At 43.0% G+C, this 24773-nt stretch overlaps 1 protein-coding gene across 1 annotated transcript in view; it reads left to right on the top strand.

Annotated features, from left to right (window-relative positions):
• Positions 1-21240, top strand: part of LOC140429605 (A disintegrin and metalloproteinase with thrombospondin motifs 19-like) — a 789098-nt gene extending 767858 nt beyond the window's left edge. The window contains exons 22-23 of the mRNA XM_072516849.1: positions 10216-10393; positions 20009-21240. Of these exons, the coding sequence (XP_072372950.1) occupies positions 10216-10393; positions 20009-20160 (330 nt within the window). The 3' untranslated portion in view covers positions 20161-21240. The remainder of the gene's footprint in view (positions 1-10215; positions 10394-20008) is intronic.
• The last annotated feature ends 3533 nt before the right edge of the window (positions 21241-24773 follow it).

Here is a 24773-nt window from a genome sequence, read left to right as displayed (position 1 = left end):
AACAGTAGGAACACCAGGAGAACATGTCCTGATATTGGTTCTGACCACTGAATGCAAGTTCCTGGCAACATGGAAGGGACCCTACAAAATCATTTAGAGGGTGAGCCCAGTCATAGGGTGAGCCCAATCACCTATAAAGTAAGTTAACCGGACCAGAGAAAGAGCAGGTTTACCACGTTAACCTTTTGCAGAAATGGCATGACTGGGTGGTGTTAGTGATTTCATTGAACCCAGTGCAGTCCAGGAGGACAGTGAAAGGGATGTGCAGATGGGGGAATCTCACAGCCCCTCAAAGACAAGATAACTGTGCGTTTGTGTCCTAGAATAATGAGATGTCCTCACGCCTTCCAAGTAAAACTCACATCCTAGAACATGAGATTGTCAGCTATTGAATTGAGTGAACTCCACTCTGCCTATCATAATTTCCAGGCTCCTTGCAACAATAAAATAGTCAGGCAGAGGGGTGACAGCCCCCTCTGGAATTGTATCCAAACAGAAGTCAGTGCCTCCAGCAGAGCTGGGGAATAGGGAAGAAAGCTCATCTAAAAGCAGATCTAGAACGAGCCATCTTACATGTGGCAGGAAAGGCATTTTTGAGAATCTTGGATACATAGGTGTGGTGAATGTATAGTGCTAATAATTCACCAGTGCATTTGTATCATGTTCTGCTATTGTGTTATGTTGTTAACCCTGTGGGCTCCACCTGTGGGCCTTCACCCACAGGGGGATATGTTGGGGCATGTACGGGCTCTGCCCATGGCTCCTCCCCTTAAGAGGAAGTATAAAGAGCAGCTGACCTGCAGGTAGTTCCCAGTATTGTACCAGTCACAGGCAGGCACTGCTCTAAGCTGATTAAAACCACGGTTTACTTCTCCTCGTGTCTTTGAGTGAATTGATGGTCGCATCAATAGGGCACTATTGTCTACATTTTGCAATGTTGATTTACAACAACTGTATGAATCCGTGGAAATGGACAGCATTTTAGAATGTACATTTTTTTGAAATCACTAAATACTCCATGGGCCCGAATTTTCCGTCCATCGGGCACATGCATTCTGGCCGGCCTGGGAGCAGGTGTAAAAATATGCTTCCTGCTGTAGCCGGCCCTGGAATATGAATTCCCTCTGGCTTGCCAATTAATGGGCAGTCAGCATTAAATATGCACTGGTGAAGGCTCAGCCCTGCAGGGCAGGGCAGGAAGAAGGCGGATGCTGAGATGGGGAAAGGAAAAGCACTCCCTCAGGGGCAGCCACTATGTAGCTGTCTGAGGGAGCTTCAAACCTGTAAACGTTAATGCAGAAGCTCGAGGCAGCACATTCAAACACATACCTCAGTCTCTGGACACCTTTTAAAATTTTACTTCAGTCCTGACATTCATCCCGTTCTGGATTGAGGCAGAGGTTAGAACGTAAAGGCTGCCCACCTGCCAACTGTAAAAGCAGGCAGACCACGTAAAATTGCATTCAATTGGCCCCTTTAATGGGCTAAATTTCAAGCTTGATTATCGGTGCGCGCACGATTCCGACTCTCCCACATGCCCGACGTTCTTTCATGCAATTCCATGCACTTGTGAGTGGGGCATGCCAGAATGGATGGGGTTGCCAGAGCAACGTAAAATTCTGGCCATGGGTCTGTGTACAGATGGTAACCTAGTGTACTTTTACAAAAACAGCTGAAAGTTGGGGTTTTCAGGGAAAATATAAGCATTTTAATCAGTGTTTGGTTCATCACCTGAGTAGACTTGATTTTTAAAGGAGAAAATTACTTCATTGGTTACATTGGTGTAAGTCATTCGTTCCTGAGTCGGGTTTTTTTAAGATTCCCTTGCACCCAAAAAAACCTCCCTTGGGCTATCAAATAAAACACTTTTTTGCAGTAATTGATTTAAAATGTGATTCTTGACTTCTGTAAGTAGCTTTGAATTAATGTTGCAAGTTTACCATTTGAAGCTGAAAAATTTCAAGAGGAATGATAACAGGGATATAATTTGGTGATTATTTCTTCATTAATATGACAAGTGAAGGTAGAAATGTTAATATTCAAGATTGGATGAATAGAAAGGATTAAAGGCCGATGGAAACAGGATGAGCAAATGTGTTTGCAACTGTCTGCTCTCATGGAGGGCATAGACTGGCCCGACTATGATCAGTTTTATTACAGCTAAAAGCAAATTAATCGCCTCCCACTACAGAATTGTTAGAGCTACACCATCAGAATTCGATAATAATCTGATGTACCAGTTCAGCTTTCTCTAATATTTCAGACAAAAATCAAATGGAAAATAGAACAAAATATGAAGCTGGTGTTACATTCCCCATCCTCAATATTACAGTAGTCAGTTACTTCATAATATATTTTTAATGTTGCTAAGTGTCCTGCTGTCTTCGGGGCAATTTTTAGATCCTCTTTGAAGGACAGCAAATGGACACAATTGGCAACACCCCTGAATAATAGTTAATTCAATCTGGGGTATGGTCAGCTCTGTATGCAGACCCAGTGTTTAGCAAGGTGTTTAAAAATCACGGGCAGGATTCTCCGTCCCGCCACACCCATTTTCTGATGCGGCGCGGCCCCGTCGACAGTGCGATTCTCCGTCCCCATAGCCGACCAATGGGGTTTCCTGTTGTGGGCACCCGCACGCTGTGGGGAAATCCATGGGCATGGGTGCGCTGCCGGCGAAACGGAGGATCCCGCTGACGGAGAATCCAGTCCTACAAAGTTAATTTGTGCTTAAAATTCCATGATCTTTTGCACTAGTTTTGCTGAATTTGCGCAGGAGGGAACAGTGCAATCAAGCAACAGTCCATCCAGGTGTAAATCTGGCCTCACCCATATTCACAAACACTCTCTTTACAGCAGGGGTCCACAGGCAACCATGTTGATCCCTTCCAATTCCTTTCCTTCCCTAGCCTCAGATTGCTGAAGCCAATAATAGTGCTCCAGTTGCCTGACATTAGCTCACTCTACAAGATTATGTAGAGAGTAAGTATATCTGAAGCACGTTGCCAAACTGTGTAGTGTGTTTAAATTCATCAGAAAATGTTCAATTTTAGCATTTGTACTTGTGTCAAGATTTCTGTACTTGCATCAAGATTTCTGTATCATGTAGCATATGCTTTCGTGAGGTAAACATTAATCACATTGTATTTATTTACTCCCCCCCCCCCCCCCCCACATCTACTGTTTAACTAATGTAAAATTCTTCTTGAGTGGCATATCATTGTGAGGTTTGATGGTGAATGTTGTAAGCTATTTGTAAGCTATTTTTGCATATTGTGGGGAGAGAGAGAGAGACAGCCAAAGTTCAATCTCGTCATCAAATGTGATCTCTACTTCTGCACTGTGTAACTTTGGTTTACATAAGAATAATAATGAGTAAGAACCCAGAGCAATTTGTCCTCTCCAGTTCTTGGAAATGTCATATTAATGCAGCTAGAGATGTTTTTCTGACATTGCAGCTCATGGCTGCAGTTATCATGGTTGCGTTCAACCAACCCAACACAAATTGTAGGTCAAACCGAGTCCGGATGGTTTTGTCAACTCATTGGATAAACTCCGTTACAACCAGGCGAGGAGGGGTTGAATGGCTCACAATGTTTCCCTCTCTGTGTTTGATCGCGACAGGGTATTTTTGTTTGGAAAAGGAAGTAGAGTTATCGAGGTTTACAGCACAGAGAAGGCCCTTCGACCCATCACATCTGTGCTGGTCAAAAACAACCACCTCTCTATTCTTTTAAAAAATATATTTTCATTGGCATTTTCAATTTTATATACAGTTGCACTTTGTGTTGGATATATACAGTACATGGGATTCCTTTTTTTGTTTATTACATAAATCTTGTTACCTTTTGTTTTGGTGCACTACCATCTCCACCCCCCCCCCCCCCCCCACCCCCCATTCCCCCTTGATATCCTCCCAATTTGTTCGAGGTCTACTCCCCCCTACTCTGCTGTACCCTTTCCCCCCTTCTTTCCTTTGTGCTTTCTGTTGTGTCTGCCTTGTGGGTGGAGGGGGGGGGGGGGGTCTTCCACCCCCTCTCCCTCCCTCTGTGGTGTTCCCCTTATTTCCACCAGGTTCCCTCCTCTCTTCCTCACCCCCCCCCCCCCCCCCCACCAGAGTTCTGTATTCCTGTCAGTCTTTTAATTTTAATTTTTTTCCTTTCTCGTTATTGTTGGCTTCGAGCAGGTCTTGCAACAGGCCGACAAATTGCCCCCACGCTTTGAGGAAGCTTTCCTACGACCCTTGGATGGTGCATTTGATCTTCTCCAAGTGGAGAAATTCCGCCAGGTCTGCTGTGGGTGGTGCTGCTGATCGCCAGCTGAGCAGGATTCTCCGGCGTGCGATTAGGGAAGCGAAAGCTAGGACGTTTGCCCCCTTCCCCATGTGTAGCTTTGGCTGTTCTGATACCCTGAAGATTGCCACTTTTATGCACGGCTCCACCCTCACCTCCACAACCTTGGACGTTGCCTCGGAGAAGGCTGTCCAGAACCCAACAAGTTGGGGACAAACCCAAAACATGTGGGTGTGGATGGCCGGGCCTCCGTGGCACCGTTCACATTTATCCTCCTCCTCCGGGAAGAACCTGCTCATTTAGGTTCTGGTTAGGTGTGCTCTGTGCACCACTTTGAACTTCATGAGGCTGAGCCTTGCGCAGTGGGTGGTGGAGTTAGCCCTGCTCAGTGCTTCGCTCCAGAGTCCCCAGTGCCTGGAGGGTCGTCCCCTTGCAGGAGGCCTCCTCCATCTGCACCCATTCCGAATTTGGCTTGTGTACCATTCCCTCATTCTTTCTGCCATGGCTGCCCACTGGTAATATTGCAGGTTTGGTAAGGCCAGGCCACCCCTAACTTTTCTCCTTTGCAGTGTTGGTTTGGGGACTCTTGGATTCTTGTCCCTCCACAGACACACACACAAACTCCATGATTAATCTGTCTAGGTTTTGGAAAAAGGCCTTGGGGATGAAGATGATCGGTATTGATCTGAACAGAAAGAGGAACCTCGGCAGTACATTCATTTTGATCGTCTGCACCCTCCCCACCAGGGAGCGTGGGAGTCCCACCTTTGCAGATCCTTTTTGACTTGCTCCACCAGGCTTGGCAGATTCCACCTATGGATCTGTGTCCAGTCTCTGGCTATCTGGATCCCCAGGTAGCGGAATTTGTTTTGGGCTGGTTTGAATGGGAGTCCCTCCAGCCCTGTCCCTCTCCCGCTTTGGTTCACCGGGAATGCCTCGCTCTTGCCCAGGTTAAGTTTCCAAACTCTTTCAGGATCTGCAAGTTTGCTCTCAGTCCTTCCTGTGGTTTTGAGATGATTAGGAGCTGGTCATCTGCATAGAGTGAGATTCTGTGCTCTCTGCCTCCCCTTAGGATGCCCTTCCAACCTTTTGCATCCCACAGGATGATCATAGAAGTTGCAGTGAAGAAGGAGGCCATTCGGCCCATCGAGTCTGCACCGGCTCTTGGAAAGAGCACCCTACCCAAGCCCACACCTCCACCCTATTACCATAACCCAGTAACCCCACCCAACACTAAGGATAGTTTTGGACACTAAGTGCAATTTAGCATGGCCAATTCACCCGAACCGTTCCGGTACCTCAAAGAGGTACTTCCATTCGACTCTATCAAAGGCCTTTTATCCGTCCAGCGAGACGATCACCTCCGGTGCTCTCTCCCCGGGGGGGTCATTATTACATACATCAGCCACCTGATGTTCGCAGTTAGTTGCCTACCCTTGACAAAGCCAGTCTCGTCCTCTGTAACCACCTCTGGTACGCAGTTTCACAGCCTTTTGGCCAGGAACTTCGTGAATATTTTTGCGTCTACATTTAGCAGTGAAATGGATCTATACGAACCATATTCCCTCGGGTCTTTGTCTTTTTTGGGTATCGCTGAAAGTGTGGCCTGTGCTGGTGTAGGACGCAGGGTGCCCCTTGCCAGCGAGTCCACGAACATGTCCCTTAGATGTGGGCCAGGACATTCGCAAATTTTTTCAAGAGGTCTGCCGGGGACCCTTCTGGTGCCGGCGCCTTCCCCGCCTGCATGGAGCTGATGCTCACCTTGATTTCTCCCAGATCTATTGGTGCTTCCAGTTCCTCCTATCTGTGCTCCACAACAACTGGCATATCCAGTCCATTGAGGAACTGTTTCATCCCCGCGTCCCCATCGGGGGTCTCGGAGGTGCATTGTCATCGGTAGCAGGTCTCAAATGCTCGATTGACTTCTTTTAGTTCCGCTACCAGTATGTCTCTGCTATCTTTTACCTGCGCTATTTCCTTTGTGGTTGGCTGCTTTCTCATCTGGTGAGCCAGTAAGCGGCCAGACTTTTCTCCGTGTTTGTAGAAGGTTCCCCGTGTCTCGCGAGAGTTGGTGGACTGCTTTCCTGGTGGATAGCAGGTTAAAGTCCATTTGTAGCTTTTTCCTCTCCGCCAACAGCGCTACGATCTGGGCCTCAGAGTACTTTCTGTCGACCTCCAAGATGGAGTCTATAATTTAGGCTATAATTCCCCCTCTGACCACAGCCTTTAGTGCCTCCCAGAACATGGAAGGTGAGACTTCCCCGTTCGGGTTGTTACTCGAACCTATGGCCTGCGATGTTTTCTGGTAGAAGACCTTGTCGGCCAGGAGGTCCGTGTCCAGCTTCCATGTGGGGTGCTGGGCATGGCCCGTCTCCAATCTCACATGCACGTAGTGCGGAGCGTGGTCGAAGATGACTATCGCGGAATATTCTGCTCCGACAATTCCTGGAAGCACCGATTTCCCCACTGCAAAGAAGTCGATATATACCTTATGTACCGGCAAGAAGAACGAGAATTCCTTTTCTCCCAGGTGCAGGAACCTCCAGAGGTCCACCGCCCCCACCTGTTCCATAAATGTTCCCAGTTCCCTAGCCATGCCTGTCTTTCTCCCCATTCCGGGGCTTGATCAGTCAGTCAACGGGTCCTGCAAGCAGTTAAAGCCCCCCCCCCCCCCCCTCTATTATCAGTCGGTCTGTGTTGATGTCGAGAACCTCGTCCTCTTACTAATCAATATGGCTACTCCCCTAGCCCTCGTCCCGTAGCATGAATAGAACATCTGTCCCACCCAGCCTTTCCTTCTCCCTCAGGTGTGTCTTCTGTAGGTGAATTATGTCAGCCTTCAGACTCCTTAAGCGGGTGAAGACTGAATCTTTTCATTGAACCGTTGAATCCCCTTACATTCCAGGTGATACCGAACTATTCTAATCCCATTTTCCAACACTTGGCCCATAGCCTTTAATGCCTCAGCATCGCAAGTGCACATCTAAATACTTCCTCAATGTTATGAGGGTCTCTCTGGTTGAAAAATATTTGCCTCATATCCCTCTAAGTTCTGCTCTTTACCATAAATCTATGCTCCCTGATCATTGATCCCTCCACCAGGGGGAAACATTTCTTCCTGCCTACTCTATCTATGCCCTTCATAATTTTACATCTCAATCACACACCCACAGTCTCCTCTGCTCCAAGGGAAAAAATAAACTTGTCAATTTAGTTAGTACTTAACTTATTATGCACAAAAGAACGAACCGGAAAGGTTTTCTGGAGTTTAGCAAAGCAAATTGCTTAGCTTTATTACATTTTTTAAAAATAACAATTTAAGTAAGATGATAAAATACTCTCTACCTTTCTCTCACACACACACAAAAATTACAGAGTGAAGAGGGGAAAAATGACCAGCTATTCAACTGTGGTGCACTTCACCCTCACTCTCTTGAGTGACCAGACGAAGATTTTTGGAGTCAAAAAATACTATTCTTTAATTAGCTCTGGCGAGGGCTTTCAGCATTCTCATTAGAACACCAAAAAGCCCAGATTCCTGAATTGTACAGGCAGTTATATTTTGAAATTCAATTACAAGAAATTAGTATCTACCAATTATTTGCAACCAGTTATCTATGTCCAATCATGACTATTGTTAAGGTTACATTATGCACAGTATATGAGAATACTTAACCAATCATATTATGGGTGCTTAATTAAACTATCCAATCATTACAAAGGTACATATGTTGTCTTGCAATTAGTGATATCGGTGGTGTGATATCTGGGCGTAGCCATTAAATCCCTTTTGCTATCAGTAGACTTACTGGGACCAGCACAATGGTACCTTGTTACACATTGTAGAATAGACCTTGAATTGTAACATATGCAGTTTCTTTGCCTGAAAACTGGCTTCTCAGACACACTCTGTGTCCTTGCAATATCTGTTACACATAGCAATTCCATCGTCTGAAATTGAAGAATTCAACTTCTCCAGTAACATGGTGGAACTGTAGGTTTTGAAATGGTTGCAGTATACTCTCTCGTATCTAAAGATGTCCAAATTGTTCTCTTCACAGAGTGGGGAAAGAATAATTGCCAAAGTTAGGGGGCGGAATTCTCTGATAATGGGGCTATGTCCCCACACCCGCGAGAAAACGGGTGCTAATCACTCTGGACTTTCCTGGAGAAAGTGCAGATTGATTCTCCGATTTGAAGGGGGCCAGCAGGGCACGGAGTAGTCCACGCAGCTCTGGCTGCCGATATGGGGCCCTGCACTTCCGACTGAGTCCTCAGCCGCCACTCCGAGTGCCCGCCGGGTGGAACCATGAGTGAACCACGCCAACCGGAACTCGTCCAGTTGTCGAGAATCACGGGACAGCGTCTGACGCCCCATTCTCCGCCCCCGCGCCGAGCGCGTTTGCGGAGCGGAGGCTCAGAGAACTCCGGCCAGGGATTCCATAAACATTTTAAAGGAATATACAGTCCATAGTTTGGTGACTTGGCTGGCTTCAAACTTTCCTTCAGTAAGCAGGAGTGTCCCTGGATGGTCAGTCAGCAGACAGGGCTTAGAATTTGCCGGGAGGGTGGGAAAGAGAGTGGCAGGAAGGATGCACTCCCACCCACTTGGGTCTTCTCTCTCAGTTGCTTGTCCTCAGTTCTATATTTGAAACAGACAAAGAGTTTGTTTACCATGTGACCTTTCCTCTCCTGCTGAAGGGGGAGGTTCCCAAATAAGGTAATTGTCTGTGTATTCCAACAGTAACTTAATTAGCTGACGTCTAGAAAGCGAGGGTCCCATTGCCCAAGTGATTAGTCTTAATGGCCCATCTCCAACAGTTGAATACTTCAGGTAATTACTATTGCTGCCTTGCTAATGTGACATGAGATGTGAGGCCCTCACACTCTCCTGAAGTCATTGTCACTGATGCGTTTTAGAGACAGACTGTCTTCATTCCAATTAAATGGAATGCAGAATGTATAGTAATACAAATTGTGGTTGCCATCCTTGGCTGTGATCTCAAGTTGCTTTTGAAAATCATTATTTGGCACAAAGCACATCTTCACGATGACTCAATGGGCCAATGATCAAATTGAAAATTAAAATGTTACTGAAATTTAATTGGACTTTTTAGTAAATCAAATAATGGCAACTAATGACTGTGTTTCAGTCTCTCTGTATCTGTGCACACAGCACTCCCAAGTAAGGTGTAGCAACGTTAGATACAGATTAAATTTTCCCATCATTGCTCCACCATTATCTCTGAGCTGCAGTGTCAGAAAGACGTCTCTAGCTGCATTAATATTGTCATATACAGTCAGGCACGGACAGGCAGCTAATGAATACAGAGAACAGGACAAAACCAATGAGCAGGCAGGACACTCGGGTGGTATCTCACTATAAAAGGCAGGAGGCACTCGCACTCTGCCTCTTTCCACTGATGAACATCTACAGAGTGTATGTACAGTATCACACCTCCAGCATGTGGCTAAGAGCTAGTCTGGTTCAGTCAGACAGAGTAACCACACTTAGGTTAGCAGAGAGTCGAACTCATAGAGAACTGTGCTATTGGTTCAATAAATCAGATTGAACTAACTTCAAGGTCTGGAGTATCTTTTGGTCAAAGCTGCATCCAGTTGCAGCCTGTGTTATCCCAGAGTACATAACACATCAAATATGACATTTTCAACAGCAGCCATTTTGTGTCTTCTGAGTGCAATTAGTCCTAAATGAGCAGCATTTGATACTTGGATTATACCCACCAGGACTAAAGTGAGATTGTGCAAACTGGTTCAATCTATGTCGATATATGCACTGTCTTTAAAAACTAAAGTGAAAATGTTTGTCTCCGCAGTGGAATTCCTCACACTAAACCAACTCTGGAAATAAGCATCCAAGTTCTGAGTTATGCTCTAACTACATGTGTATCTTTACCTACAGTGTTCTGTTACCTGCGGAAAGGGGATGCAGTCACGAGTAATCCAGTGTATGCACAAAGTGACGGGAAGACATGGAAATGATTGTTTCCTATCAGAAAAGCCAGCAGCCTATAGGCCTTGCCACTTAAAACCCTGCAATGAAAAAGTCAATGTGAACACTATCACATCACCCAGATTAGGTATGTGGCATGTGGCAATATCCCAACTATTCATTTATCCCAGTTGTTAGATTAACAGATTTAATTTAAGTGAAGGACATTGTAGAAGCTCTCCAGATAAGTTTTCATTTCTGAGTTTGCTGTACGTAAAGTGGGTGCTACATTTGCTAATCTCTGCACTACAAAAATAATGTGTTGTGTGTAAAGTCTTTTTGGCTATTTGTAAGAGAGCAGGTAGATAAATGCCAATCTTCCATTCTCACACACCACCATTCATTTTAAACAAAGAAAAGACAATTTTAACAAAAGTTTTCATGGCCTCACAGGGTGTTCTGAATTATGCCTATGATTGGTTAAATTGGACTTTGAGGGCAGCACGGTGGCACAGTGGGTTAGCCCTGCTGCCTCACGGCGCCGAGGTCCCAGGTTCGATCCCGGCTCTGGGTCACTGTCTGTGTGGAGTTTGCACATTCTCCCCGTGTTGCGTGGGTTTCACCCCCACAACCCAAAGATGTGCAGGTTAGGTGGATTGGCGACGCTAAATTGCCCCTTAATTGGAAAAAATGAATTGGGTACTCTAAATTTATAAAAATAAATAAATTGGACTTTGAAATATTTCTAGTGACAAGTTAAAAGCATTGTGCTTATGGTTCTTTTCTTTACAGCCAGTTAAGTACTTTTGTAAATGATCTTTGCTTGTTAATAGGTAAAATGGAAGGGAGAAAAGCATAATTAGCATAAAGTTCTCAAATTGTCATCGGGAATAATTCAAAGTAAGTCCACCTTTACCAATCATGTGTATCATGTCTAAATTCTGGCCCATGCTTTATCGTGTATAATAACAATTTATACTATATAAGAAGGGAGTACTAAATGGTTGGCACTCTCTTCTCATAGAGTATAAATTGTTTTTTGTTCGCTTATACTGATATTCTTGCAAAGTGTCCTGATGAGTGCAAATCAAAAAGCTTCAACGTGTTTTATTTCTCAACCACATGACATAGCTAAATGCATACTTTACTGACATGGCCGCTGACACAATGAACAAAGATCACAGTTACTCATGAAGAATGAATTAGATTCACATTCCAGTTATTTATGCGAGCAGGTCCTAATACATATGTACAAATGAATAACTTAGAAATCAGGCTTCACTTAATTTGCTCAATGTAGAATAGATCTTCAGTTTAAAAATTTAGGTAAAACACTATTAACCTAAATCTAAGAAAAATTAATCCATTTTTAAAACAAGCTTTTTGCATGTTCTATCCAATTAAACATGTTTATTGCATAGTTTATAATCCCATTTTCATCCAGTGCCCACACATATGCACTTTCCAACAGGTGTCATCCATTGGCAATCAGGACCAGGAAACCTGTCTGACCTTGCACCCCTTGGTCTGTGACCACTGAGGCCAATTGTAATGTCCTTTGTGTCACTTGGGCAGCTGCTAACTAATTCATACTGAGATCTGGAGAGGTGGGCGTAATAAAGTGAGTCTGGATGAAATGCCGAGGTAAGGCCATTTTTCAGGCATTCCTGGTGGTCACCGAAGATGCGCATTGAATTCCTTCCATATGTAAATAAGGAGCCTGTCAACTGTTTTCAGTAGAGCTGACATTTGGCTGGCATCATTCCGGTTTCTTCAGGTGCTGCAGCCTGAACAAGCGACCACCAACTAATGCTTATTTTTTTCAAAATTTAGTTTAATAAACTTTCCCACAGAACCAGATGGAGCTCTCCCTTGACTAAATTGTCCTTGCAATCACCTCATTGCTCACTCTAAGCACACCCCTAGGGCTTACATTTGGGTCACTGCCAGTGAGACATGCTTGACATTCATTCTTTTCACATGAGGTGGCTACCTATGGAGACATGACAGGCACCATTAGCATGGAAAAAATGTTAGCAAATACCAATTTCAAGCCAGGCCACAGACTTTCTATTTGGGGAGAGCATCAACAATTCTGGACCCAAAAATAGGAGCAAAAGGTGTTCTACCCCTCGATGACCACTGGGGACCTTTCTGGTGGCATGACTGTGTGCATACAACATAACATGACGTACTAATCCACTAACAAAAAAAAGATTCTATGCATTCTGCAAATGCTCCAGTTACCAAACAAAGATCTTTAAACAACTCCATTTCAATCCCTGAATAAAACTACATCTTGATTAAATGCTTATGTAAGATCAAGTATTGTTAATTTAAGATGGTATTGTAAATGTAGAAATGTGTCAATAAGGTTACACAGATATTGATGTGATGCAACTATAAAATACTATGGATGGTGGAAATCTGAACTAAAAATAGAAAATGCTGTGAATACTCAGCAGGTCAGCCAGTGTCTGTAGAGAGAAAAATGGAGCTGATGGAAACTGAAACTTTGGCAGAGTTTTAGTACTTAATACTTTGATACACCAACACCTCGAAGTTCTCCTTCAAGCCACACACCATTCTGATTTGGAAATATCTCACCATTCCATCACTGTTGGTGGGTCAAATCCTGGAATTCCCTGCCTAACAGCTCTGCGAGTGCACCTACACCACAGGGGCTGGAGTGGTTCAAGAAAATAGCTCACCACCACCTTCTCAAGGGAAATTAGGATTGGACAATAAATGCAAGCCTAGCCTGCGATGCCCAAATCCCATGAATTAATTTTTTTAACGTGATCAGGAGCAATTATTGAAGTCTGGGACAATAACAGAGAGCCTCTGTTGGAGGACAGAGAACAATCTAACTTTGTTCAACTGGCTAGAGATGTTCGACCTTCTCCCTGTGGTGGTCATCCACAGAGTGGATTATTCTGGAGCAGCGGCAAAAATGTGTGAGGTTCTGTCAGCATTTCCAGAGGCATTGCAAAACCTGGAAGGAGACTCTTTAGCATGAATGTCATGATGGGCACTGTCATGTTTTTGTGCACTGGCCAGTAGGAATGATGCACATCTCGTTCTTGACTAGTTAAGATAATTTATTATAAAACAAATGGGTGGTAAAGATAACTGGAATAAATATATTACAAGCTACTACCACTAACTAATTATCCTAGAGCTACTGCAAAATGCATCTATCCACCAACACTACTTACTCCCAACTCTCCGAGGCACAGAGTCACATAGTAGGTATACACTGCCACCTGCTGGTCAGAGGTCATGTATATTATTATGTACAAAATTGCTCATGCATATCATCACAGGCACAAAACGGGAAAAAAAGAGTCCTGTTGTGGGTGGGTTTTGCAGGTTGTTTTCCAGCTATCAAAGCGGGACTCTGTTATTTGTTATTTTTTCAGGCTTCGGTGGAAAAGGTTCCACTGAGCCCGCACTTACTTTAATCGCCTGCACTGAAGAGTTCACTCGTCGATGCAGGAACAGAATAGGATGCCATTTTTAAATGTCACCCCAATCTTTCAATCCTCAACTTACCTGTTAGGGGGTCCTTGAGTCCCCCACGCACCCCACCTCATAAGGGCATGGTACCCCCAGGCCCGATCCACAGCGTAGGGAAAATGCCACCTTGGCACTTTCAGCCTGGTAGTCAGTGTCCCTGCCAGGCTTGCAGTGCCACCTAGGCACCCTGACAGTGGCACCCAGTTGGCAGTGCCAGGCTGGCAATGCTAGGATGCCCAGGTGGCATCAGCAGTGCCAGGATGCTACCCTGCCCAGAGGCTGACCACACGAGGGCCTTTAATTGCCTGGGAGACCCCCCAAGTGCCGTTCCACCTGGTCCCCGTTTTTGGAGACCAGTTCTAAACACCGCCCGGTTGGGCTCGCCTTGGCGAAACCATTAGATCCCGGGTACTGGTTAGCTCTGGTGGAGACGTATTAAGTGTGCCTACCTGCACACTTAAATATACAAATTCTGGTCCTGCCTGTTGTGGGCGGGATCCAGATTTCAACGTCTCGCAAGATTCGATTAGATCTCGCGAGGTGTGGCGAGCCAGGTAAATCTTACACGAGGCTCTCACGAGACATCCCGGCTGTGTTGCATTCCGAGTCGGGTGTGACACAGCCAGTATACGACATCCAATGTCTCAGGCATACATGCTGATGTTCGCCATTGTGGAAAGGTTGACCACCTGCATGGAGAATAAAATGCAGCAGGCAATCAAGTGAATGTTGACACAGCCCAATGGCCTGCACATTCAGTCTTCCAGTTTAAATAGAATAGAGGCAAACCTACCATGTGACTCTGTGCCTCGGAGAGTTGGGAGTAAGTAGTGTTGGTGGATAGACGCATTTTGCAGTAGCTCCAGGAACATTAGTTAGTGGTAGTAGCTTGTAATATATTTATTCCAGTTATCTTTACCACGCATTTGTTTTATAATAAATTATTATAAATATTATAAATTTGTGGCCCATTCACGCCAGTTTTTCTGGCGTGAAACTCCACAGTTTTGACGCTGGTGTAGGTATACACTGCCACCTGCTGGTCAGAGGTTGTGCACATTATTATATATAAGATTGCTTATGCATATCATCATGGACACGAAACGGAAAAAAAAGAGTCCTGTTGTGGGCGGGCTTAGCGGGGTGTTTTCCAGCTATCGAAGCGGGACTCTGTTATTTTTTTCAGGCTTCGGTGGAGAAGGTCCCACTGAGCCCGCACTTATCTTAATTTCCTGCACTGAGGAGCTCCACTTATTCTCAATTGTGAAGTTTTGCGATGTCACCCGCAGATCCCTGGAAGCAGCAGGAAGCAAAGAAATTCCATAGAATCCTTACAGTGCAGAAGGAGACCATTTGACCCAACCAGTCTACACCAACCCTCCGAAAGGGCATTCTACCTAGGCCCCTCCCCGTAATCATGCGTATTGATCATTTATTTGTGAATCCACCCAACCTGCACAATTTGGACTGTGGGAGGAAAGCAACCCACGCAGACATGTGGAGAACGTGCAAACTCCTCACAGAGTCACCCAAGGCCCAAATGGAACCCAGGTGCCTGCCGCTCTGAGGCAGCAGTGCTAACCACCGTGCCACCCAGGTGGTCTGGGGCTGTGGTAACTTTGGCGGCCACTGTCAATGCACACAAACGCACTTGGAAGGAATTCTTACTTCAGTAACCTGCAGTGTTAACAATGACCTGCCATGAAAGCTTGAGGCACTGGTGCTCAGGTATGCCCAGATTTGCCTGTAGACCGCGTGCCGGGGGTATCAACACCTTCAAGCTTCAGCTCTGTGTCCATCTCCTCTCTCCAATCCTGGGAATGTGCCCACTGCTCAGGGCCAGCCTTATGGTAGGTAACATGAGCAACTGCCCAGTACATCGTGGTCAGGGCTTAGATCTCATCTTGCCACCATGTGCCAGTCAGGACTGTCTGCCTCTATGAAAGATACTGAGTGTTTTACTTAAAAAGCCCCTTGAGGAATGATATGGCAAATGATAACCGAGTCCGCAGCTTCTTGCTTTGGTGCGCTGTGTCTTAGACCATTTTTCTGCCCATCTCCCTGTGCTCTGCAGGATAAATACTTTACCAGACTGGATAAATCAAATTCTGTTTATAATTATATGGGATTTTTATGGGTGTTTGGGTGGGGGCCACATTCTGCAATCCCCTGAAAAACAAGACATATTGACTTTTATACAGAATGATTTAGGAATGTCATTGTTAGATATCACACCAAGCCTAGCCTCTGCAGTGAGAATCAGATATATTCATTTCACAGATATATCTCAGAATACCTGTTTTCTTAAAACGTTATTAAAACTCTTAATTGTGGTACTTTCATATAGAATTATAATTATATGGAGGGTTGGTAATTACTAACCCATCTGAAAATTTCGCCGAAATAGTTTGATAATTGCTGTAAAGATGAATCTTTAAAGAATTCTGTGTATTTGCAACAATCCTGCTCAAGTATATTGTTTAATTTATCTGCATTTGAACGGCAATTAATAGCGGCCATCTCCTGAAAGTTGCTCTTGCTCTGCCCACTTGGCAGGTGACAGTGGATCCAGGGCAACTACAGGAAATTCTTCGCCTCAGTCAAGCATTTGGCCACTTATTAAAATCCAGAACGGGACCCACATTAGCTGGCCTAGGTCCCAGTAAACTTATTGGTTGCATAATGAGCCTAATTCCTGGTATAGTGCAGAGATGTCCTTGTGACATGCTCTCGAAGCAATTATTTTTCTGTGTTTTGAATCCACCCCCACCCCCCCACATCTTCCTCAGCTGTATCACTGGATACAGCACTTGTCTCCTAAAATGGCATTCACCATTTTATGTATATCTTTGGACTTTGATTTTCAGGCAAGAGCTACAGCCGCCAGTGGTAGACACCTTTCAGATTGGCCATATTGGAGCAGGGATACAGTGGCGAGTTTTTCTCATATGATTTTCAGGGTGCTACAGCCCCTGTGATTGTGCAGCTAAAACTGCAGTTCGCTGTCGGTTGTTATGCAAACCAATACTTGTGAGCTACATCAGACCAGGTGATATCATAACATAGGCGAACAGAAAACAGTCAATGCATTCAGCATGGGAACTCAGTTTGCCAAAAGGCATACTTTGCTGCGCTGTACAATGGAATTTTTCAACAACCTAATAATTGCTTTCATAAGTTGGATTATTTAAGCAGTATCACATTTTTTACTATGTATGTTTTCTGTTTAAAAACTCCAGTCATAAATTATTTGAGTACTAAATTGACACAATAAATCACTATATTTAAGGAATTTGTGTATGTTTCAGGCTGTATGGTAAACAAATCTCCAGAATTGTCAAAGACTAGCAGGCGCTACGGTGGCACAGTGCTGCCTCAGCTCCAGGGTACCGGGTTCAATGCTGGCCTTGGCTGACTGTCTGTGTGGAGTTTGCACTTTTTCCCGTGTCGGCGTGGGTTTCCTCCGGGTGCTTCTGTTGCCTCCTACAGTCCAAAGATGTGCAGGTTAGGTGGATTCACCATGCTAAATTGCCCCTTAGTGTCAAAGGTTAGGTGCGTTTACGGGGATAGGGTGGAGGCGCGGGCTTAAGTAGGGTGCTCTTTCCAAGGGCCGGGCTGAATGGCCTCCTTCTGCACTGTAAGTTCTATGATTCAGGAACCACAATCGATCAACCATGATCTAATCAAATGGTGGAACTAGCTCAAGAGGTTGAATAGCTTACGCCTACTCTTACTTCTTATATACGTAAGCTCTTAACTTTGTAGTTGAATTGAGGAGAATTTATGCAAAGTATTTCTTTCTCCTGTCTAACTTTTCTGGAACATAGAAACAGAGTAGGCCATTCAGTCTCTAGAACCTGGTGAGCCATTCAGTCAGATAATGGTTCATCTGTATCTTAACTTCATCTAACTGCCTTGGCTCTGGAACTCTTCCCTTGCCAAACAAGAATCTTATCAATCTCCGAACTTTCAATTGACCTAGCCTCAACAACATTTTAGAGAGTTGAGTTCAAGATTTCCACTAAACTTTGTGTAAAGAACTGCTTCCTGACATTAACCCTGAGCTCTTAACTCAAAGTGGTTATGCCCCTTTGTTCTGGATTTCCTCACCAGATAAATAAAACTATGTACCATATCAATTCCTTTGATTTCTTTTTGAACACCTCAATTACATCACCCCTTAATCTTCTACCTTCAAGGAAATACAAGTTTAGCCCATGCAACCTACCTCGTAATCCTAACACTTTGAGCCCTGGTATATTCTGGTAAATATTTGCTATACCCTTTCCAAGGTTCCTGAGATGCAGTCCTAGAATTGAATGCAGATTCCAAATGGGGTCTAACCCAAGCTGTGTCCATCTGTAACATCACTTCCACTCCTTAGTATTCCACACCTATTGAGATAAAGGCTAACATTTGATTAGACTTTTTAATTTCTGAACCTGACCATGGTTATTGGTGATTTCTGATTCCATCTACTCAATTTACAGTTCCATCATAGTTAGTGCCAACAGAATGCTCAAATATATGGCTGTCTTGCTTCATCCAAATCGTTTATGAAACAGAGGCCTTAGTACAGATCTCATTTTCCAGACTTTCATAAGTCCTAACCAATTCCTCATCCAAAGCAATATGCTGTCTCTAATTCTATTTATGAAACTTTGTTGAATGCCTTTGGCAAGTCCATAACATACATAAATATTATTTTTATCTATCATGTTAGTTACATCTCAACAAAGTTCATGAGACATGTCTTTAAAAATGGAAGCCAGATCTCTGTTCAGCCCTTAATTGTCCAAATATAATTACACAAGCCCTAATGAGTGATTCTTGTCAATTACCCGCAACCAAAGTTGGAATAAAACGCCTAAAAATTCCTAGTTTAACTCTTCCCCCTCCCCCTTCTTGTTCGATGGATTGGATATATTCTAATCTAAGGGGACATTGACTGAATCAAGAGAGTTTCTGAAAGATGACGACTAGAGTATCAATAATTTATCCACTTGTTTTTAATACGCTGGGGTGGAAACAGAGAGTCTTGCAGATTTGTCTATCTCCAATTTAATTAGTTTCTCCACACTTTTTTACGCGCATTTAATCAAGTTAGTTGCTTCTAATGATTTGATTTTATTTTTCCTCGTGTCTGTGGCATTTTATCCTTATCCTCAATCATGCAAACTGTTACAAAGAAGTTACTTAGTAAATCTGTCACTTCCTGCTTTCCAATAACAATGTAACCTGCATTTTCCGCTAAGGGGCCCACATTACTTTTAGCTATCCTATTTTGCTAACATATTTGTGAAAAAAAACTTCTGTGTTGTTCTTGATGTCCCTCACAAGCTTTATTCTCATATTCCTTTTGAGCAGTTCTTCCCATTTTCTTTAGTATCCCATTGCTGTTCTTTTAATCTCTCCTAGTCTGTAGAATCTGGGTTCTTTGCTTTTGTATAAATTCTATGCTATCTTTCACTTCTTTTATCGATCAAGGTTATTTACTGTTGCGTATGGCGTTGCTGCATTGCAAGTTCCTATTAAATGGCAGAAATGCCACAGATTTTGCTAGCTGCAGTTTATTCAAGGCAAAATCAAGGGACTTTCAATACATTGCTGGACCCAGACCTTGCACACAAACAAGAGGAACATTTATATTTCCATTTCAAATGCTGTAATTAAACAATATTGATGTTCACCAATTAGCTGGGTAAGATACCAGCTAAACTTATATCAAAATTTAAGCACACAACCTAATAAAATTAAAAACTTATTTCAACTGTTTTCAATTCAATAACATTAATGCATAACTGAGACAGTTTATAGGAACTATGTAAAGCAGCCTATTCCTGCATCTAGTAATAGGGGTCAAAAGCACATTTAATCCTCTGTTGAATTAGCAGAACATTTGGGACATAGCTCGTATTCTGGCTTCTGATTGATATCTGGTGGCTCCTGCTGTAATGTGCAGACGTGTGCATGCCAAGTAAGAACAGATAAATCTTGGCACATAGTTGAATCACCTGCTTATACTTGCTGTCAAAGCTCATAGGTACTGGCTACTGATGAGAAATATTGGAGGGAGAGTTGGTGTCTATCCAACAGTGCATCAGTACATCCAGGATGGAAGCTGAAAAAATTCAGGGGCAGAAGCCCAGGAGGGGGTTAAAGATTCAAAGAAAAGTAAAAACATCCATTTCACGTTTTAAAATGTAACTAAATGTTCCTTTTCTTTTACTTTTTGTTTAAACAGCTGCTTTGACGTTCAAATGTTTGAAGGACCAGTGGCAAGTGTATTGCAAAATAATACGAGAGACTAATCTCTGTCAGGACATGAGGTGGTATCAGCGCTGCTGTGAGACCTGTAGAGACTTCTATGCACAAAAGCTACAGCATAAGAGTTGACATCTCCTTTCACATCAGCATGAAACTTATTTTTATAAGTACACTCTAATTTATGAAAATACAGAATTACAACTTGTTTAGACCAAGGTACTGATGTATTAGGTATAATTTATTCATTTAATTTATTCTTTTTGTTTACCAAGATATTTTTTGTGTTGTGCTGTTCCATGGTTTTCAAAATTCAGATATTTTAGCTTTTTATATCTAAGATGGGTCCATTCGTCGCAAACTGATAACTTGACAACTGTCAGAATGTAGTTCATGTGTAGATGACTCATGTCTTCATGGAAAGCAGGGCGGCATGAGCTGAAGTTAACATTCACTGTAATCGTTTCAAAGACTGTAGGGAAAGCCTGTAGCAAAATATTGAAGTTCTTTTTATGCATTCAATAGTGCCAATGACATTTGCTTGAAAAACAGTGACTTGAGAGTAAAACACTGTGGAGTGCAACACTGAATTACTTTTGCATCATTCAGGTACTGTCTAAGGTTCTACAGTCTAAGAATAAATACTAAATGTCGATCACGTTATTGTACAAATGTCACTATTAGCAGTTTACCGTTAGAATTTTATAAAGTAGTGTACAACGGAACATTGTGACTGTTCACACAGCAGCTAAGCTTTCACTCACCAAATACTGAGGATAAAATTCTATGAATTTTAGCTCTGAATATTATTTTCTATATGCAGTGCGTTCGCACTTACACCATGTTTGATATTTTCTATTTTGTCAAACCCTGATCCCTTGTTTGTATGTTACTAAATGTCAGGGTTTATTGAGATAAAAAGAAAAGGAAATACTGAAAAGCAGTAGTGTTGGAAATGCACAGCAGGCCATAACAACAGAGGTACTGAGACCCATGTCAGACTCTGGTCCCGGGTTTCCACCCAAATCTCGAGCCCTGCTTTTTCGTTTTTCAAATGCTGTTAGGTTTGCTCTGTATTTCCAGCATTTGGGGGAGGTGGGGGGGTGTGGCAAAGCCAATTTTAAATAAAATGTTTTATTTAAACATCAGAGAGAAGAAAATAAACAACCAAAAAAAATGTGTAATACCATTATGTTATGGCCAGGAAAGAAATGATGGGGGGGTGGGGGGGGGGGGGGAAGATTCAGAGGGAATGTGATGGGGTGAACCTCCATCTGTCACTTTCACCTCAATTGATTATTGCCTAATTGCTCTCAACTGTGGCGTTGCAACGAAGACCATGCCCCACTGGGGCAATGAAATGGCACCCTGCCGCTCCAGGGACCAGATCAGAATGAAGTAAAGGGGTTGAAATATTTTAGTAATTTCCCTGTAGTGCAATGTGATCCCAGTTCCAACAGTAATCGAGCCTTTTCTGATCGATTACTCTTCATCTTTGTAACTTGAGGTCCAAAGCAGGTGAGTGCCTGTTCTCAGCAGTCATGAGTCCTCTTGGACCTTTCAGGGGCATTTCTCATAGAGTTTCTGGTTTAGCTTGGGAGTTCACCTCTCTGGCACCCTGTTGAACCACTGGTTCAATCGAACTGGGGAAGACAGATTCTTGCTCATTCCCTCCCACTACTACTTTGCAGTGTAATTTGCTATTGACTGCAAACGGGACAGAAACATGCTGACCCAGGCTCTGTTCCATCTCCTGACTCCTTCACCAAAATTACACTCCTGTTGTGATATTTTCATTGTTTAATTTTTTTTTTTAACTGTTGGGTCACAAGTGGCGACACTTTTTTATGAAAATTAGGTGCTGAAATTAAATTGTGCAATATTAGCATACAAACACCTGCATTTATATTTAAGGTCTGTGCCTGCTATTTTAATGGAGGTTTTAATTCATTTAAAACATAATACTTCTATTAAAATACTAATCAATGGAATTTTGTGGCATGTAGACATGTTCTCAACCTCCATTACATGTCACTGAGAGGTTTACAACAGTTATTTGACCAGATTATCCAGTACGCCACTTTTTTAAACATTTTACTTCCATCGCATATAGTTAAGAGTTAACTTTTGCATTGGCAGTCCTATAGTTGACTTCCTTCTTGTTTGATTTCTTCCATCACAGTGGCAAAACTCCTCAGTCAGTTGTCACTGTGTATTTATGCCAGAATGACCAGGCAAGGCACTGTTACTGAATATTCTTTTCTTGAATTTCCCCTTGTGTCATTATTTTGAATACCGCTATCACTTTCTGAAAGGCTAAAAGGTGGGTCAATTTAGTTTTGGCTTGAAAAATTAAAGGCTTGTTTTTTTTTTTTAGAAACTAATTATTGATATATGAATCACCATGATTACTTACACGTGCTCAGTGCTGTACAATAAGCTCCTGTTGGTGGCATATTTGTCTTCTGTGAGTTTAAAAATTGCAGGCAGAGTTGAGCTTATTATTAGAATGTGCTACATTTGGGGGGGAAAAAGTTGACCTTGTTGGGATCATTTGTGCATCAGAACACCCAACATGACACTTGTCTCTGTGAGAATCTTGGCTAATATAAATGATGTCCTTCCTAAGATCTATAATGTAAAATTGACAGTGTAGCCCATTTGGATGTTACTGTTAATCACAAGGATGCAAGCTTGTTTGTGTTCATGTCAACTCTGGTAACTAAACAGGGAGGTTGTGAAAGATCCTGACCATACAATTTAGTTTGAGGGTGTCTATTCTCATGTGTGGACATGTTAGCAAAGCGGAAATACTGTAATTCAAAGAAGCAGGTTGTACTAAACCATCTTTCTGTCACCTCCTTGTATAAAATATGCAACCAAAAATGCCAAGATTTCCTGTAGTATTTTTAACACCCTAACTCATTCACATAATTAACAAAAATTGGTGAGCCCTCCTTAGTGGTCAAAGAGCTCAGAACAAAACCGTATCAAGAGATCAGTAACTGTGGATAAGCAGGAGAATCTTCATTCCATCAGTGACATCTTTTGGTTTTGTATTTTGCTTTATTTGACAAGTACGTTGCAGATCATTTTATTCGAGAAAGTAATTTCATATCAACTTGCCTGGAATCATTTAAACAATAAAAGTGATTATTTGGCAGCTTTCTAAATTGATTTTTATTTTTACTTCAGGTGCTATTACTTGAAATTATCTGTGTAGGACTGAGTGTAGATCTTTAGAACTGTAACATTTGGAATAATTCCCTTTTATTGTTGTGTTGTATTCTTTGCTTTTAAATAAAATTTTAAAGAAATGCCAAGTGTAATGAGATTTGCAAACTATTGCATAATTGTGAAATTATATGTATTTGATTAACTATTCTGTATATTTCATGCCGCATAGCACCAGGCATCTTCCCAAATTGTTATCTCTGTACAATCGTAAAATAAACGATATATATTAAAAAGACCATTTTTATTTGTGTAAGTTTATTAATATTGCATTTCATTTGCTAATCCAGTTGATTGCCCGAAATCTTAAACGTTGTCAAATGAAACACAAATGCAATGCTTTTCTATCGTTCCGCACCTGGAGTACAAAACTTCATCCCACCAGAAAAAGTAGTATTATCATTACATAGATTATTGAGGAATCTAACCATGATCTATTACATTCCACGAGCCAGAAGTTTCCTAGCATCCACTCCCGTGCCTGAAGTGAGAAGTCAAGGCCAGTCTGAAATTGGGCCTCGGGCCTCATTAGCACTTTCTTCTCCACCACCCATTGCACCTCCACGGGCAGCCGGCACATTGCAATTCATGATCATCACCGCTTACCAATTTCTATCCCCAATTATGCAGAAGATATTACAAAAGCAAAACATTGCAGATGGTGGAAACCTGAAATAAAAGCAGAACATGCTGGAAATGCTCAGCAGGCCGGAGAGCATCTGTGGAGAGAGAGAAAGAAGTTAACGTTTCAGACTGATGACCCTTCATCAGAACTGAGGAAAGAACGAAAGTAGAATTTTACATCCCCTCCTGCCACTGGGAACTTCCATTCCTGATCTTCCATTCCCGCCAAAGTCAATGAGCTGGATTCTCCGTTGTCGGGATTCTCCGTTGCGCCGACAGCGCACCCACACCCGGGGATTTCCTGACGGTGTGGGGCTGCCCATAATGGGAAATCCCATTGGCCGGCTGGTGGGACAGAGAATCCCGCCTAATGGGTTTGAAAGACTTGTTGCATTTGCCGAATCCACCTCCGTCACAACAGGGACTGTAAAATTCCACCCTTGATAGGTTTTGAACAAATGGAAGAGACAGGAGGAACAAAAGGGAAGACCTGGGATAAGGTGGAGAGCAGGGGAGATTAAATGACAAATGTTTTCATGATACAACAGCCAAAGAGAGTAAGTAGTAGGGGACTGATATAGGAACAAAAGCTGTCCAGATGAAGTGTGAATGGCTCTGAACCAGCAAAGGAAAAGAAACAAAATGGAGGCAGAGATTATGATCTAAAATTGTTGAATGCAATGTTGAAGGATATAGAATACAGAGTCACAAGAGGGCTCTGTTCCTCAAGCTTCATTGGATCACGGCCACAGACCAAGGACAGAAAGATCAGATTGGGAGCAAAGTGGAGAACTGAAAGGACAAATAACAGGAAACTCAGGATCAGACTTGAAGACTGAATGGTGTGTTCTGCAAAGCAGTGGCCCAGCCTGATGTGGGACCAGGGC

The sequence above is a fragment of the Scyliorhinus torazame genome, chromosome 9 (genome assembly GCF_047496885.1).
Source record: "Scyliorhinus torazame isolate Kashiwa2021f chromosome 9, sScyTor2.1, whole genome shotgun sequence".
Taxonomy (NCBI): domain Eukaryota; kingdom Metazoa; phylum Chordata; class Chondrichthyes; order Carcharhiniformes; family Scyliorhinidae; genus Scyliorhinus; species Scyliorhinus torazame.
Note: the sequence above shows the minus strand (reverse complement) of the source record. Positions and strands in the feature narration are given on the sequence as shown.